General features: G+C 38.4%; 1 protein-coding gene across 3 annotated transcripts in view; it reads left to right on the forward strand.

Annotated features, from left to right (window-relative positions):
* The window catches only part of TENM3 (teneurin transmembrane protein 3), a 793,331-nt gene that overhangs the window by 726,039 nt on the left and 50,703 nt on the right, over positions 1–16,589 (forward strand). For all 3 annotated transcript variants that reach the window (XM_049864999.1, XM_049864997.1, XM_049864998.1), the window contains exons 19-21: positions 5,880–6,129; positions 14,812–15,044; positions 16,412–16,566. In XM_049864999.1, coding sequence (XP_049720956.1) covers positions 5,880–6,129; positions 14,812–15,044; positions 16,412–16,566 — 638 coding nt within the window. The remainder of the gene's footprint in view (positions 1–5,879; positions 6,130–14,811; positions 15,045–16,411; positions 16,567–16,589) is intronic.

The raw sequence follows: 16,589 nt of genomic DNA on the forward strand, positions 1-16,589 counted from the left end.
CGGTCTGTAGGTTGTCTTTTTACTCTTTGACGAAGTCATTATATGAGCATCAGTGTTTGATTTTTAGGAGCTCCCAGTTACCTAGTTTCTCTTCAGGTGTTTGTGCATTGTTGGTAATGTTTCGTATTCTGTTTATACCATGTATTAGGGCCCCTAGCATTGTCGCTATTTTTTTTCCATGATCTTTGTCATTTTAGATTTTATATTTAGGTCTTTGATCCATTTTGAGTCAGTTTTTGTGCATGGTTTGAGGTATGGGTCTTGTTTCATTTTTTTTGCAAATGGATACCCAGTTTTGCCAGTACCATTTGTTAAAGAGACTGTCTTTTCCCCAAGTAACAGACTTTGGGCCTTTGTCAAGTATCAGCTGCTCCTAGGTGGATGATTTTACGTCAGGATTCTTAATTCTGTTCCATTGGTCTATGTATCTATTGTTGTACCAGTACCAGGCTGTTTTGACTACCGTGGTGGTATAAGAGGTTCTAAAATCAGGTAGTGTCAGGCCTCCCACTTTGTTCTTCTTCAGTAATGCTTTATTTATCTGGGGCCTCTTCCAGATAAGTTTGTTTCTCCATCTCATTAAAAAATGCCATTGGAATTTGGATCAGGATTGCATTCTATCTAGAGATTGCTTTGTGTAGAATAAACATTTTCACAATGTTGAGTCTTCCTACCTGTGAGCAAGGTATGTTTTTCCAATTATGTAGGTCTCTCTTAGTTTCTTGCAGTAGTGTCTTATAGTTTTCTTTGTATAGGTCTTCTACGTCTCTGGTTAGATTTATTCCCAAGTATTTTATCTTCTTGGGGGCTATGGTAAATGGTATTGATTTGGTGATTTCCTCTTAGACATTCTCTTTGTTGGTGTAGAGGAATCCAGCTGATTTTTGTATGTTTATCTTGTATCCTGATGCTTCGCTGAACTCTTCTATTAGTCCCAGTAGTTTTCTTGTGGATTCTTTAGGGTTTTCTGTGTATAAGATCATGTCATCTGCAAATAGAGATACTTTTACTTCTTTCTTACCAATCTGGATGCCCTTTATTTCTTTTTCTAGCCTAATTGCTCTGGTTAGGACCTCCAGCACAATGTTGAATAACAGTGGTGATAAAGGGTATCCTTGTCTGGTTCCCATTCTCAAGCAGAATGCTTTCAGAATCTCTCCATTTAGGATGATGTTAGCTGTTGGCTTTGTATTTCCCTTTTGTTTCTGTTTTGCTGAGAGTTTTTTATCGTGAAGGGATGTTGGACTTTGTCAAATCAAAGGCATATTTTTAACGACTATAAAAGCCTAATGAACTTTAAAATGTTCACATGCTTATCACCAAAATAGTTTTCCCCTGAGAATGTAAGTGGCTGGCATTGGTACTACAGGGAAAGGTCTCTGGGAGCCTGTGTCTTCAACAAAGATTCATCTAAGAAAACCAAAACCATTCCACAATGAGTCAATGAGTGTGATCAAGAAGTACTTTAGGAAGCTTTAATAAAGAATTGGAGGGGGGATTAGAAAAAAGTAAAGAAAAAACAAAATTCATGTAATTTTTACCAAAATAGTCCCAATAGATCTTAATCCTTAGGTAGATAGTGTATTCTGACTATCTAGACTTTTTTTGTCATGTTCTGATTAGACTGTGACTTGAGAAATAAAATCTTCTCCCATTCAAACTGGGTAATACATACTGGTAATTGACTTTGTGAATATTTGGAAAAAATAAATGAATAATCTGAGAAAAAAGCAAGAATCAAAATTACTACTTGTAACAGACCCAATAATATGATACGTGACTACTTCACACAGTTTGAACGTATTGCTATGAAGAAACATGTTTCCCTCCTTTCAGATATACAAACCAAAAGAGATAAATTACTCGAAAAATGTGACTTGTCCTCATAAAGAATACTATTTCTGTTAAGCAAACTCTGTTGTCTTAACTGTGTTTCTAACATTTTGTCTACATCCTGACTGCCTCTCTAAAGGTGCTTTGCTAAAAAAGAAGGATCTTAAGGTAACCTACTCTAGCCTCCTTTCCTAAACTTTACCCTAGTAACTCTCCACTCTCCCTTTACAAGTAGAGTCTTGGTGAAATCATCTAGGTGTTGATTTTACGGAAGTTCTTTGGAAGATTCAGAATGTTGAACTGAGTATATAATACAGTTAAATGTTTAACTGAGATTAATGGTCACTTTTTCTTAATATTAATGTTTTTTATTTTCTTTGTTTTGTTTTATTTCATTTGGTGGGAGTTAGACAGCGTTGGTTTAAACTACCAAATGCGTGAAAACAAATGTAGTCTCCAATCCAGTGCTTTTGTACATTAAAAGCTGGTGCATTTTTCTCCAGGGGGAAGTAGCATTGAGTAAGTCAGGACTAAGAAAAACAAGCCCAGAGCAGACCTTCACACCTTCACTATTTGATAGCAGTACTCAGCTCTACCCCTTTTCCAGTCATGTCCCAGACATCAGGTTGTAGTTCATTTTGCACACCAAAAGACTGGGAGCAGAACCCAGTAACTAGTGCCACATGCAGCACTGGAAAAGTGGAAACGTTGGAAAAATGGGTCTCCCCACCAAGGAGGACGCTTCACCTGTTATCTCAGGCTTCTCTTGGATCATTAGTTGGTGTCCTAGTTATCTAGTGCTGCTATAACAGAAATACCACACATGAATGATTTCACCAAACAAGTTTATTCTCTCACGGTCTAGGAAGCTAGAAGTCCAAATTCAGTGTGCCAGCTCCAGGGGAAGGCTTTCTCTTTCTGTGGGCTCTGCAAGAAGACCCTTGTCATCAATCTTCCCCTGGTCTAGGAGCTTCTCCGCACAGGAACCCAGGGTCCAAAGGACGTGCTCTGCTCCTGGCACTACTTTCTTGGTAGTATGAGGTCCCCATGTCTCTGCTGGCCTCTCTCTTTTATATCTCAAAAGGGATTGGCTTAAAACACAACCTAATCATGTAGATTGAGTCCTGCCTCATTATCATAACTGCCACTAATCCTATCTCATTAACATCATAGAGACAGGATTTATAACACATAGGAAGGTCACATCAGATGACAAAATGATGGATAATCACGCAATACTGGGAATCATGACCTAGCCACGTTGACGGATATCTTGGGGAGACACAATCCAGTCCATGAGAGTGGACATCCAAAGCAGCCGCAGCTTCTGACTGTTGTGTGTAGGACATGAGGCTTCAGTGTGATCTTTCAGAATGCAAAGCCACATGCCAACCATGCTAGTAACTGCTCTTGATTAAATTATTTAAAACTCTATTTCACAGTTTGCACTTATTGCTATATTCCTTCACAGTTATTTAAAAACCAAACTGAGGGGAAACCTCTCTAGAAGAACCCTAGTTATTATGAGAATATGGGGTAAAGTTCTCATAAACCAGCGGGAAGACTATACACAAAGAGCTCCAGGGAAACTCATACCTCTATGATTCAAGACTGTTATGGGACCCAGCATTCAGGTGGTTTAAGACACAGATATCCAGTGTGTATATATGTATATTACATGTGTGGATGGATGGATGGGTGGGTAGACAGATAGATTAGATAGATATGTAGACAGATACATAGATATTAATCAGAATAATATATAATTAGGTTTTATTAAGATCAGATCAGATATAAAAACTAGACTACTCAAAATTCTGCTCTCCAACCATCCCTGGTGGCCTAATGGTTAGGATTCAGTGCTCTCTCAAAATTCTGCTCTCCAAATAATGTTATAAACTATTAAAATACATGTTATTTTAAAAGGTTAAGTAACGTAAATTATGCGGTGAACCAGCTGTAATTTCGTATTTATCCAAGAGCAGAGTTTGATGAGTAGTGGCTTTTCAAAGTGACATGTGTCTAATTGAATAAACCAAGTGATCTGTAATCACGATAGGGTGGGTGAGCTATGGAAACCGATTACAAAGAATAGAAGGCACAAATGGAGAGAGTGACAGGTGTTTGTGCAGGCACCCGGAAACATGGAAATAAATATCCTAATCTTCTTCTTTGTATTCGTCATAATAAGGAGAATCACGAAGGGCCAGTCGTTCAAAGTAATGACTGAATAATCAGGTGCATAGAGCAGCAGGTGGACTTGTAGGGTTCTTCTGATGAAAATTACAGAACTGGTTCTTGCAGAAAATTATGATGAAAATGATGTAATCACAGAGAGAAGGACCTTAGGTATCATTAATGTCTTCTCTGAATATTCAAGGCAAAAATGTATTTCACCTGTTGTTATGATTGATACAGCCTTATTTAGATTATTTTTTCCTTAGATTTGAATAAACCCGTTTAATCTTAGCTGACTTCTTTATGTAAATGTGCTGTGATTTTTACATCACCCAGATAGCGAAGCATTATGAAGGTAATCATAGAATCCACCGCCAATGTAATTGTTCTGTTCTCTTCTTCACTTTCAAATTATCTCAGAGTTGGGGGAGAAACTTTCTCAAGTTTCCTGTTTGTATTTTCATGAGAATAATGGTCTTCACAGTACATCTGCTAAAAAGTATAATCGTTGGCTCTGAAGAAAGCTTTGAAACATAGAACATACAGTAAACATAGGATCTGCAGCTCTCAAGTCAGAGCCTGGTGGCACAGTGGTCAAGCACTCAGCTGCTGACAGAAAGGTCAGCAGTTCAAGCCCACCAGCCACTCTACGGGAGAAGGATGGGGCAGCCTGCTTCGTAAGCATTATAACCTCGGAAGCCCTATCACTGTGTCCTACAGAGTTGCCGTGAGTCAGAATCGACTTGCCAGCAATGGATTTGGTTTTTGGGGGGTTTAAAGTCAGCAGCAGGTGGTTTATACAGGTAATAACACATTGAAAACTGTCATAAAATACACATGGAACAATAACAGCTGACCATCCAATCTACGTCAGACCAAGACAGCTGTCGATCTATACGTAGTGACGGCAGAATGAATAAAACTCAAACCTCAACTCAAAGCAACATTTAGTATTCATTAGGTATTTTTCTCAGATTTTCATTAAATTAAAGGCTATAAAAGGCGATTAGCATAGCATTTTGTTTTCTTAAAATGATGGGCACTTTTTTTTGCCTTAAAACAGAATTCGCTTTAAATAGTAAATTTGGCTTCCACAAGAGTTTTGTTATGTTTGAAATTTTGAATAGCTGTGTATATGCATTCTTATCAGAGGATAATATAAATAAGAAGAATATTCCTTGACAGTATAGTTAAAATAGGTCTTCATTATAATGAACAACTTTGAAGGTTTAATATGTATTTTCTGTTTCCTATAAAGTATTTTTAACTTTTTAAAATCAATGATAAACTCATAAGGAAGAAATTAATATTTCTGGCACACATTTTTATTCGTTGGATTAATATATGATATTTTCAACATTGTTTAACAAATAGGCAAAGTTGTTATTCCCTAGAACGTTATGTAGAGCCTGGTTCTCAAATGTGGCTGCACGTTGGGGTCACCTGGAGAACTTTTAAAACTCTCCATGCCGAGGCTGCAGCCCAGACCTGTTACATCATCGTCTCTGGGGGAGAGAAGCAGGCACGGTAGTTTTTACAACTTCCTCAGGCAGTTCCGGTGGGTAGCCAAGTTTGAGAACCACTGATGTTGTGAGTTTGGGTTTTTACTTTTTCTTGTTCTTTCTTTATCCCTTTTATCATACACTTCTTTAAGTTCATAACAGCACTTTCCGTACTTGATCATATCTCGTTTACTCTATCTTATAATATTTTACACTAGGTAATTGAATAGAGTTCTTTCCAACAGAACTTTAAGTGAAAGTTTTCCCAGTCTAAACCTAAAAGGCATTGAATTATGGCTGGATGTGTAGTGAACTTATTTACCTTTACACCTTTTATCATCAGAAAATTCATTTTGTTTCTTCCAGGCATACTGTACAAAGGCAATGGGGAAAACCAGTTTATCTCCCAGCAGCCCCCGGTGGTCAGCAGTGTCATGGGCAATGGACGGAGACGCAGCATCTCCTGCCCAAGCTGCAACGGTCAAGCGGATGGTAATAAACTCCTGGCCCCAGTTGCCTTGGCTTGTGGGATCGACGGCAGTCTGTACGTAGGTGATTTCAACTATGTTCGGCGGATATTCCCTTCCGGAAACGTAACAAGCGTTTTAGAACTAAGGTATGTCTTTCCTTATTTTGGGATTCTTAAACCTGTAACAGAGTTCATACATTTGAACTTTAATGCCTCAAAACAGAACTCACTTTAAACAGTAAATTGGCCTTTCACAATAGTTTTGTTATGTTTGAAATTTTGAATAACTGTGTGTTTAAAAAAGCTAAACATGCCAAAGTGTTAAGTCTAATGTACTAATTTATTTATGCAAACCTACTTTCCTGGTGTTTAAAGTCCTCCTAGAGAGAAGCTAGGTTCTTGACTGAAGTGAGAGAAGCACAACACGTCCATACTGCACTGTCAGTATGTAAATAGTATCAAGTGAGCCAGTGTATGAAATGCCTCCTGATTCCAGTGAACTCTCTGTGCTCTAGAAGGATAGAACTAGGATTGTTAAACCCTTTCGTTTTTTAAGCACTTTAGTTTTCTTGAAGTCCTGGTGGCGAATGGTTAAGAGCTTGGCTGAAAACAAAAAGGTCAGCAGTTCAAATCCACCAGCTGCTCCTTGGAAACCCTATGGGACAGCTCTACTCTGTCCTATAGGGTCACTATGTGTGGCAATGGGTTTAGTTAGCTTTCTTTAGAGTAACCCTGTAAAACATTTCATTGTGATTCAGAACATAGTAGTAAAAAAACAAAGGCTGCGTACTCCCTTTAATTAAAATATTAGATCTCTAAGTTGAGTTAATCTGTTAGGCATAATACCAGTCATAAAGATAACAAACTGTTGTGTTTGCTTTGTTTACTTAAGTGTGATTATCAAAATCATCCTATTCCATAAGTCATTTGATCAGCCGTGGCCTACAAAATTCATTTCTAGAGTTATTTCAGTTTAAGTTGGCAATTTTCCTTACAAAACATAAAAATTTCAGTATTCAACTCATTCTATTTTAGAAGGCTTTTCTAACTGTGTGTTCTTTTTTTACCTTTTTTTATCTGCTTCCACCAAGAAATAAAGATTTTAGACATAGGTAAGCGTCTTGCTTAGTTATTGTATGTGTTTAAATGTTCTTTTTCCATCTCAACATGACTCTGAAATTGTTCTCTAATAAGATGTCATCATGAGAGAGGAGTTAAATCTGCTTAACTAAATGATTATTATGTCATATATTGCAAATTATATTATACGGTATGATTTGGGCAATATTTTCAGGTTGGTTCATAAAATAGATTGTGTTACCAAAAAAAGTATAACAAAAAAATATTGCTATGCTTCAGTCACTGCTTCACATAATCTAAGCCACGTTGTCCAGGACGCATGAAAAGCACAGTAGGAGAGTTTAAAGAGGCAGTATAGTTTGACTGATAGACAGGCAGATTCTTGTTTTCTTGGGCACAAAAACATTAAATTTAGAGGACCCTGTTTAAGGAAAAGAATCCCAAAATATTTTACTTTGAAAAATTAAAAAAAAAAAAAAGTCTTATGAACATATTGTCAGGGCCCCTTACTGGGCTTGGAAAGGACCTCTGCAAGTGAGGGACCCAGAACTTTGTTAGCTTCCTGGTAATTCATCTCTGCCTTTAGTTTATATGTCCTAAGTTGGGAGAGCTGCTAAATTTGAGTTTTAAGAAGTACTATTTTTGTCGACAGTATTATGGGGAAAAGATTTTCTTCGAAACTAAGCATGAATACAGTTGGTGCAAATACTACATATAGGCCCAGACGTTTTTCTTACTCTATTTGCAATCTACCTTAGCTGGAAAAGGTACAGTGAAAGCTTGTGTGAGCACTTTTCACTGGAAAACTACTCAGAACAGCAACAAAAAGGTGGGGAAAGGGGGACAAATAACATTTAAAAGTAAAGTTAGAAATCGCTAAGAAAACTGGACATGCTCGATCTAATTTGGCCATTAAAATATCTAATAAATTATATCAGATTGAAAAAAAAGCAAGATTTTATTTGAAGTTCTTTATGAATAAATCAACAAAATCCATTTAAACTGTTGTGTAGAGATTGACAACTAGGAAAATAAAAACCAAAGTTCTCCTGAATGATGTGTAAGCTTGTTTTATATCAGTGTGACCAGGCATGGTGCGGTGACCTTTTCTGAAATCCCCTATTGATCTTGTACTATCTGCTAAAAACTCAGCCACACGCTAAGATTAACACTAAATTTCTCCAGCCTCCTGAGCATGCAAAGCCCTGTTATTAGAAACACAGCAGAATATCTGAATTTTTCTGGCCTTGCTTTCTTGGTAACTGTGGAAAAAAGAGGGAAGACAAACCGATATACCCCAACTAAATGTGAAAATGCTGGACGCAGTACAGAGAAGAGCTGTCAGAGTGGCTGTCACTTAACAAGCTGGCCTGTTACCCACGAGGTGTGGTGCCAGGTACTTTATATGTTAGCGCAGACCCACACAACAGTCCTTCAGGTTACAGATGAGGCTCAAGGCAGTTAACCTGTCTTTCCCAAGACACATTACCAAGAAATGGGAGCAGAGATTTGAACCACCTAAAAACTGTGTTCTTTCTTCTACACCACACAGCCAGCTTTTATACGTCCAAATGGCTAGGTTTCTGCGAAGTGATTCCCTAGGTGTGTAAAAAGCTAGACTCGTTTCCAATCATTTGACAAATTACTTGGAGCTTTAATCCTGTTGTCTGGGAACAAAATCTGTGAGCTTAGAGCTTCGCCGTTGGCAGTTCTTAAGGACGTAAACTTGTGTGCGTACTCACCTATGCACTAACCCATGGTGTTTGGCAGCAGCACTCATTGTAATCTCCCTCTCATGACCTTCCCTCGCCCATCACCTCTGCACGTTTTCATGGCTAAGCTCTGACTCCTGCATTTCCTTCACGTCCATGCATGTAAAATGCACTGTTTGGGTTTTATATTGATATCCATCTTTATTAAGTCAGTCAGTTAACTCATTACCTACCGTGTGCTAGACACTTTGACAGACAGTAGTATAAGACAAAGTACCTGCTCTTAGAGCTCACTCCCTAGGAAGGGAAACAAGGTATACACGTGACAAATAGCATTATCACCATCATCCTTTGCAACTTTATCATGTCCGTGGCTGACACTGTGAGAGTAACTCTGTAGAGGAAGAGATTACCGGGAGACAGGAGGATGGTAAGGAAAAGCCTCCTGGAAGGGTTGATATTTGAGCTAGGCCTAAAAATGAGATCTGCTTAAACATAACAGCAAAAAGAAAGGAGGTCAGTAAGAAAAAGAAATGTAAACTCACAGGGGTCTGGGAAAGCGATGAGCAAGACACGTTCTGAGAGTAATCAGAGTCACCTGAGGGGAGCAGAGGCTGCATGTTGGTATAATGAGAGATCCAGATAGAAAAGTAGGTTATGGTCAGGTTGCTTAGGGCTGTGAGCACTCCCAGGGGCCGCTATTCTGGTCTATAGGATAACAGAGACAGAGGGGAACCATTTCATGATTTTGAACAAGATAGTGGCATACTCAAAGTGGCCTTTTAGGAAGATTAATCTCAGATCAGTGTTCAGAATGACTTGAATACCAATTAGACAGCTGTCGTGCTACAACCATGATACCTACAAGAGGATGGCTTGCAATGAAGGAATTCAACCAATAAAGTAAAGGAAGGCAAAGAATGGGCAGACAGTATATGAGTGATGAGGAAGAGGAAGACAGAAAATGACCAAGGTTTTGAGCCCAAATAATCAAACAGATGATGTCATTGATAAAAATATTGATTCAGTTTGCTTAATAACCTAATTAATCAAAATTGACTTACCAAAGTCAACATATTTCAGCTCAGTGGAGATTCTTCATTTAGCTTAAAAAAATTACAATTCGTTTCAGATGCACGTCTTCTTACTTGCCTACCTAGCTCGTCTTCCTTTTACTGGTTAATGGGGTCCTGCTCGGCTTTCCCCTTATCCTCCTTTCCTGGCTAACATAAAAGTTGTGAGGAGCTTTTATGTTGATAGGAAGTGATAGGAAGAAAAAAAATTGAAAAATATGTCTAAATCTGTACAAATGAACGGTGCTGTCCGTTGTTAATGACTGAGTAAAACATAAACTGCAGGCTTCTGTCCTCTTACTGTCATCTGGACTAGTGGCAAAATAATAACAACATTGGATAACAAAGTAAATATAAAAACACGTAATCTTATTATTTAAAAATGCAGACAGTATTCTTTTATACAAAATTAATAAATATAGGCAGGATACTATATAAAAGTCTAACTATACTTTAATGAAGAGATATAAATACTACTCAATCAACATACTGAAGAGTCTACATAAGTGGAAGCTTCTAAAATGCTTTAAAAAGTGTTTTTTCTAGATATGCTAAACATATCCCCCTGTGATGTTTATATTATTCCTTCGCTAACAAACCCCATTTACAGGTGGTAAATTGTAGCTCATCCCTGTTCCAATTCTTAAAACTTCCAAAAGAAAGGAACGTAAATTAATTAACTAATACCAGCCAAGGGGCATTTAAACATGTAGGATTAAAAATCAACTTTGTGAATTTTACATTACCAATTAAAGGATCAAAGATAGTGTCAATCACAGGTCTATGAATTTGAATCCAATTAAATTTAGATATAAAATTTTTTCAACTTGATTCAGCAGTCCTTATTGACTTCATATTTAAAAATTAAGTAGGCACAGAAATACTACATACCAAACCTTTGCTTGCAATAATCTAAACAGTCTTGGTTACCAGAAAATAGACAATTTTGGTTTTATACATAAATGTAATTTGTAATGCTTCTTCAGACACTTCGTGTTCCAAGAGCTGTGGTATAATTTCCAGCTAAAAAGGTAAAAGTGCTAACAGTGTCTATTCTATGGCATGTTCTTTGCAAAGATTTCTCTTGTCTAAGAACTTGGATTTTGACAAAATGAGCAAATCAAGCCTGCATTTACCACTGGGTCCGTGTCTAATTGACTAAGACTGTAGAGAAGACGGCCCGATAATTGTGACGCTCTGGGCACTTCAGGATGACTTACGAATCAAGATGCAATGTACTCAAGTAGCTTAACTTGATCTGTTTTGTGTTGCTGCTATTAGTCACAATCTAAATGTCATTTTAAACTTCTCTGAAACAGAAAAACTTCAGACTGCTGAACAGAGGTTTCCCAAAACATGCACGCCAGCCGCCAGCTGCAGACTGTTTTCAGTCACGGTAGCCTCATGTTTTCACACTGGATAGACCACTGCTGCAAAAACTCACCAGCCATTTATTTGTACTAACACACCAGCCTCTTTAGTGTGTTGGCTTTTCAGGAAGTTGGAGGGCAAGTACTAGCTTACCTTATCAGAAAACTCTCCATGCTTAAATTAGGTGTCCAAGAATCCCAACTCTCTCACATGGTTCAGAGCTTCTCTGCCACCAGTCTGTCAACTAAAAATTTCCACACTTTTTTTTTTTCTTTCTTTCTTTTAATACGTTGCCCTCTTTTCATTTAAAAAAGGGTAGGATCTAAGACTAGCTTTAACTTACCATGCTGAGCTACACTGCAGAGAATTTATCCAGTTCTCATTTCCTACCACTCTGTGGGAGTGTTTCCAGAGGCCGATTCTCTTCTCTAGGGCCACAGATTCTCTCTGTTTGCTCTCCAGACGATGGGGTGGTGTGCAAAATTAGGGCTTTGTTTGGCGGACGCTTTCAAAACCATTGACATATGTTGCTTAAGTTAGAAATTTCTGTGTCTTCAAGGAAGTTGACAGGAAACACACAGATATAAGTAAGCACCACTTTGGATATTCTTGTATCACTAGCCCACTAGCATAAAGCTGATGCCAATAAATGGAAAGCTTATGACTTGAATGTCAGGTGGTTTTGCACAGCAGCCACCTCAGAGTGGTTTGTTTTTTCTCAAAACAAGGGACACGATGGAAAAATATGCATGATTCAGTTCATTTTATTGTCGCTACTTCTTAAACAATTCAAAATGTATATTTTAAGATGGGTCAGCATCATTTTTATGGTTTATAAAGTTATAGTGGAGCCCTAGTGGTGCAGTGGTTAAAGAGCTTGGCTGCTAACCAAAAGGTCAGCAGTTCAAATCCACCAGCCGCTCCTTGGAAACCCTATGGAGCAGTTCTACTCTGTCCTATAGGGTCGGTATGTGTCGTAATCAACTCTACGGCAATGGGATTTGGGGGCAGATGGGTTAATGTTACAGTATAACGACAGCAGGATTCAAGAAACAAATGTGAACCTAACCAAATTTAGATAAATGCTTTCTCCTTATTAATTTTCAAAAAGTAAGTCATACTTGAGTTAGTGAACAGTAGTTATTGCACTTACAGACTGTATGGAGTTCCAAGGCAGGAGACATCGCAGTGTAGGAGGAGATAGGACCAAAGACCACACTGAGAACAGCTAATGCTCTTTGGGCGTGGGTTACGTGCTTGGCAGTGTTCCAGGGATTTTATGTGTATTACTTCATGTAATCCTCACGAAATCCTCTGAGGTGTGTATTACTATTGTCCCTTTACAGATAAGGAATCTGAGGCACAGATAGATAACTTATCCAAGATCACACCATTAATGAGTGTTAAAACCGGGGTTCAAACCCAGGCAACCTGGTCCCAAGCTCATATTCATAGATGTATAACTGAAAGACACACTTACCAATTATATACACATGAGAGACCGACTCTGTCGATGTCAGACTTCATAGAACGAAAAAAAAACTCTGTAAAATTCTTGTGAATGTCATATTGATACGTAACTTTATACTTCATTACAAAGAAATAAACAGGCACATTAAGGAACAGAATATATCTTGCTGCATTTTAAATTCCAGCCATCATCTTGAGGAAATGATACAACAACACTTAGCATGGCAAGTTAATCATTCGGCATAACCCAACAGTTGTGAAATGTTTTTATTTCATAATGACTTGCATCTTTTTATGACTTGTTTATGTCACTTTTCACCCTTTCACACATATTTACACACTCAAGGCTGTCTCTTGTCACTAAAAGAAAGTAAAGACTGGAAAGGAGAACCCGGAAATGAGTCCTTTTGTGAGGTGGTACTCCAACATCACAGCTCTGAAAGTCTCCACAGACTCCAGTGTGGCCTGCTACCCCCTCCACCGGTGTGAGAAACACTAGTGGGAATTGTAACCTGTTGTTTTAAAAATAGAATCTCTTACAGGAGGGGTGCAGTGCATACACTCGTCAGTTAAAAGGCAGAGCAGTAAGTCCTGGGAATTGTTTCCTTAATACCTGACTAGTAACGAGAAAACTACTGCACTATTATCGGAGTAATTATTTTCACATAGAGTTAGGTTTATACTACATATTTTTGATGCTCACGTATAAGATAAATGGAAAACACGCATATAATTGTGTGTGTGTGGAGAGAAAGAATCAATGAGAACGCCTCAGTGAGACCAAGCTCATCATCAAAAGGTTCATGGAACCTGCTCTATTCCTGTCACTGGACATCTTTTTGGGACACAACCATTTAAACTCTTTTTGGATTTATTTATTTTTCACGAGACACTATTTGCACATGGCGCAAAATTATATTCTTAAGAATGTGGTGTTGAGTACTTGTAAGAAGATTGACTTTTTAATTCCTACTATGTTGTAATTTGCCCACTCTTTGGTAACGTTGGCCTTACCAGCTGAGATGTTTTAATTTTCCCTATCTTATATTTACAGAAGAGGGCAGTGGCCTTTTAGTGGTAGACTTCTCGCCTTCCACATGGGAGGCCCAGGTTCCATTACCGGTCAGTGCACCCCGTAAGCAGCCACCACCCCTCGCAGGGCGGTCTTGTGTGTTGCTATGATGCTGAGCAGGTTTCAGTGGAGCTTACAGACTAGGACAGTGTAGGAAGAAAGGCCTGGCCTGGTAATACTCTGAAAAAATCAGCCAGTGAAAACATTACGGATCACAGCAGTCCAGTCTTCTTGTGGATGGGGTCGCCATGAATTGGGGCCAACTCGACGGCAGCTAGCAACAACAACGTATTTATAAAATGGAGGCACTACATTTTGTGAACAGATACCTGTATCTCTCCAAATTCACAGACTGATTTTGCTGCTCAGTTTAAAAATGTTAGAAATAGAACTGATAGATCTAGCACTCTGACTCATCGCATTAGGCCACCAACTGAGACTGCCTCCCACACCTGAATGACCTCATTTTAATAAACACTATAGCTCAGGACAAACATTGCAAGTACTTCAGATTGCTATCCTGGATTATGATAAACAATCAAGATGGCCAGGGGTGGGTATTCTGTTTGATTTGGTTTTGTAGCAAGAAGAGAAAGGACAGTTCCCACTGATGAGGTCTGAGTAAAATGAGCAGCATATTGTACTTCACTGGGAAGCTGGATTGGGACACTTTACCCTGAATGAACGTTGGGTCTACCACTCAAGGATACCTTATCAATGGCTTTGGGCTGAGCCAAAGAGATGTAGGTAACTCGCTTCTTTGTTTCAGGCCATAGGCATATTACCTGATAAAGGTTAGTTATCTTTCAGATGGCTGATAAAGAATTGTTGAACCCTCAGCGTCAGGCACAGAGGAAAACAGTAACATCAGAGATTGCTACCAGTGATCACATTCTTTTCAGTAATTATTAAGTATGATGTTCATTTTCAAGTCTTTCATAACAGATTCAAGTTCTTAATCAGTTTCTCATCATCCATTTTATTTTGCTTTTAATTATCCTCTGCTAGGAATAACTCTCTTGTGACAACTGCGTCTGATCCCTTTTTACAGCAGCAACCCAGCTCACAGATACTACCTCGCAACTGATCCAGTCACAGGAGACCTGTATGTTTCTGACACTAACACCCGCAGAATTTACCGCCCAAAGTCACTCACAGGCGCAAAAGACTTGACTAAAAATGCCGAAGTGGTTGCAGGGACTGGGGAGCAGTGCCTCCCGTTTGACGAAGCCAGATGTGGGGATGGAGGGAAGGCTGTGGAAGCCACGCTCATGAGTCCCAAAGGTACTGGCAGTTATCAATTTAAGGGTTTCTTTTTATTTAAAAAAAAAAAAAAAAAGGGAAGTAGACAATACAGTTGGTGCCTGATTGTGCTTAATGCTGAGTCTAACATTTTACCCTCAACTGAGTCCTGAAAAACTGTTTCACATCTAGTGTTTTTAAAGGCCATTTAACGCGAGACTGCTAGAATCTTAAGTTGATTTTATAATAAGTATTAGGTTCTTGGCATTTTTTATTGTCATAATATTTTTTCAACTTTTCAAAGAATAAAGGAACTACTGTATATTATTCAGGTCACATCCTGTTAAACTTAAAGAAGTGTCCAAATTCTTTCATTGTCCTGGAATTTCTTTATCGTGAATGGATCCCAGGCCTCTTTAAAAGCCATCCCTAAGCAACCCTATTAGCCCTCACCCAGTTTGGAGCTGTCAACCTTTGTTTCTATGCCATGGGAAAAAAATGCTTGCTGTGAGGCATTTCTGGAGGTAACAAGAGCTGAAATTCTATGTGAGAAAGCTTCCTGGCTTTTAAACCAATCAGGACTGACTCCTTGCTCATGTATTATCCCATTCATTAGAATGTTTAGTTTTGGGTTTGGGGGCTTTATTTATATATTTATTTTCAATATAGCCAATGGCTATTATGTGAACAAGGACTGGGAAAAAGTATTTGTTGTACTGAATTATTCATAATAGCAAATATCATTGTAACAAGGTCAATAAAATACTAACCTGGCTTAGATCTTGTTTTTAATTGTACTTTTTTAGGTGAAGGTTTACAGAGCAAATTAGTTTCTCATTAAACAGTTAATACACATATTGTTTTGTGCCATTGGTTGCCAACCCCACAACATGTCAACACTCTCCCCCTCTTGACCTTGGGTTCCCCATTACCAGCTTTCCTGTCCCATCCTGCCTTCTCGTCCCTGCCCTGGGCTGGTGTGGCCATTTAGTCTCATTTTGTTTTATGGATCTGCCTCATCTTTGGCTGAAGGGTGAACCTCAGGAGTGACTTTAGTACTGAGCTCAAAGGGTGTCCAAGGGCCGTACTCTTGGGGTTCAGATCTATTTTTGTTAGAAGAATATCACTACTCTAAGTTCACTGGAGCCGAATTTGAACTGGTTCTATAATTTATAGACAAAGACGTTATTTAGACATTATAACCTTATATTTAAAATGTACAGGGTGATTCATACACTCACTGGAGACTCTTACACGTCTGTATTGTTTATTACATTTCATATTTATTTGTAATATAAACGCTGTATTGGCACTGTGGGGTTAAATGTTGACTTTAACAATGCACCTGTCATTTAATCAAAATTAATCATTTTTGAAAAATTTGTAACATTTATTTCTCTTGGGTAAAGGAATGGCTGTTGATAAGAATGGATTAATCTACTTTGTTGATGGAACCATGATCAGAAAAGTGGACCAAAATGGAATCATATCGACTCTCTTAGGTTCCAATGACCTGACTTCAGCCAGGCCTTTAACCTGTGACACCAGCATGCACATCAGCCAGGTGGGGTCTTAAGCTCGGATGTC

This window comes from Elephas maximus, chromosome 21 (genome assembly GCF_024166365.1).
Source record: "Elephas maximus indicus isolate mEleMax1 chromosome 21, mEleMax1 primary haplotype, whole genome shotgun sequence".
NCBI classification, from domain to species: Eukaryota; Metazoa; Chordata; class Mammalia; order Proboscidea; family Elephantidae; genus Elephas; species Elephas maximus.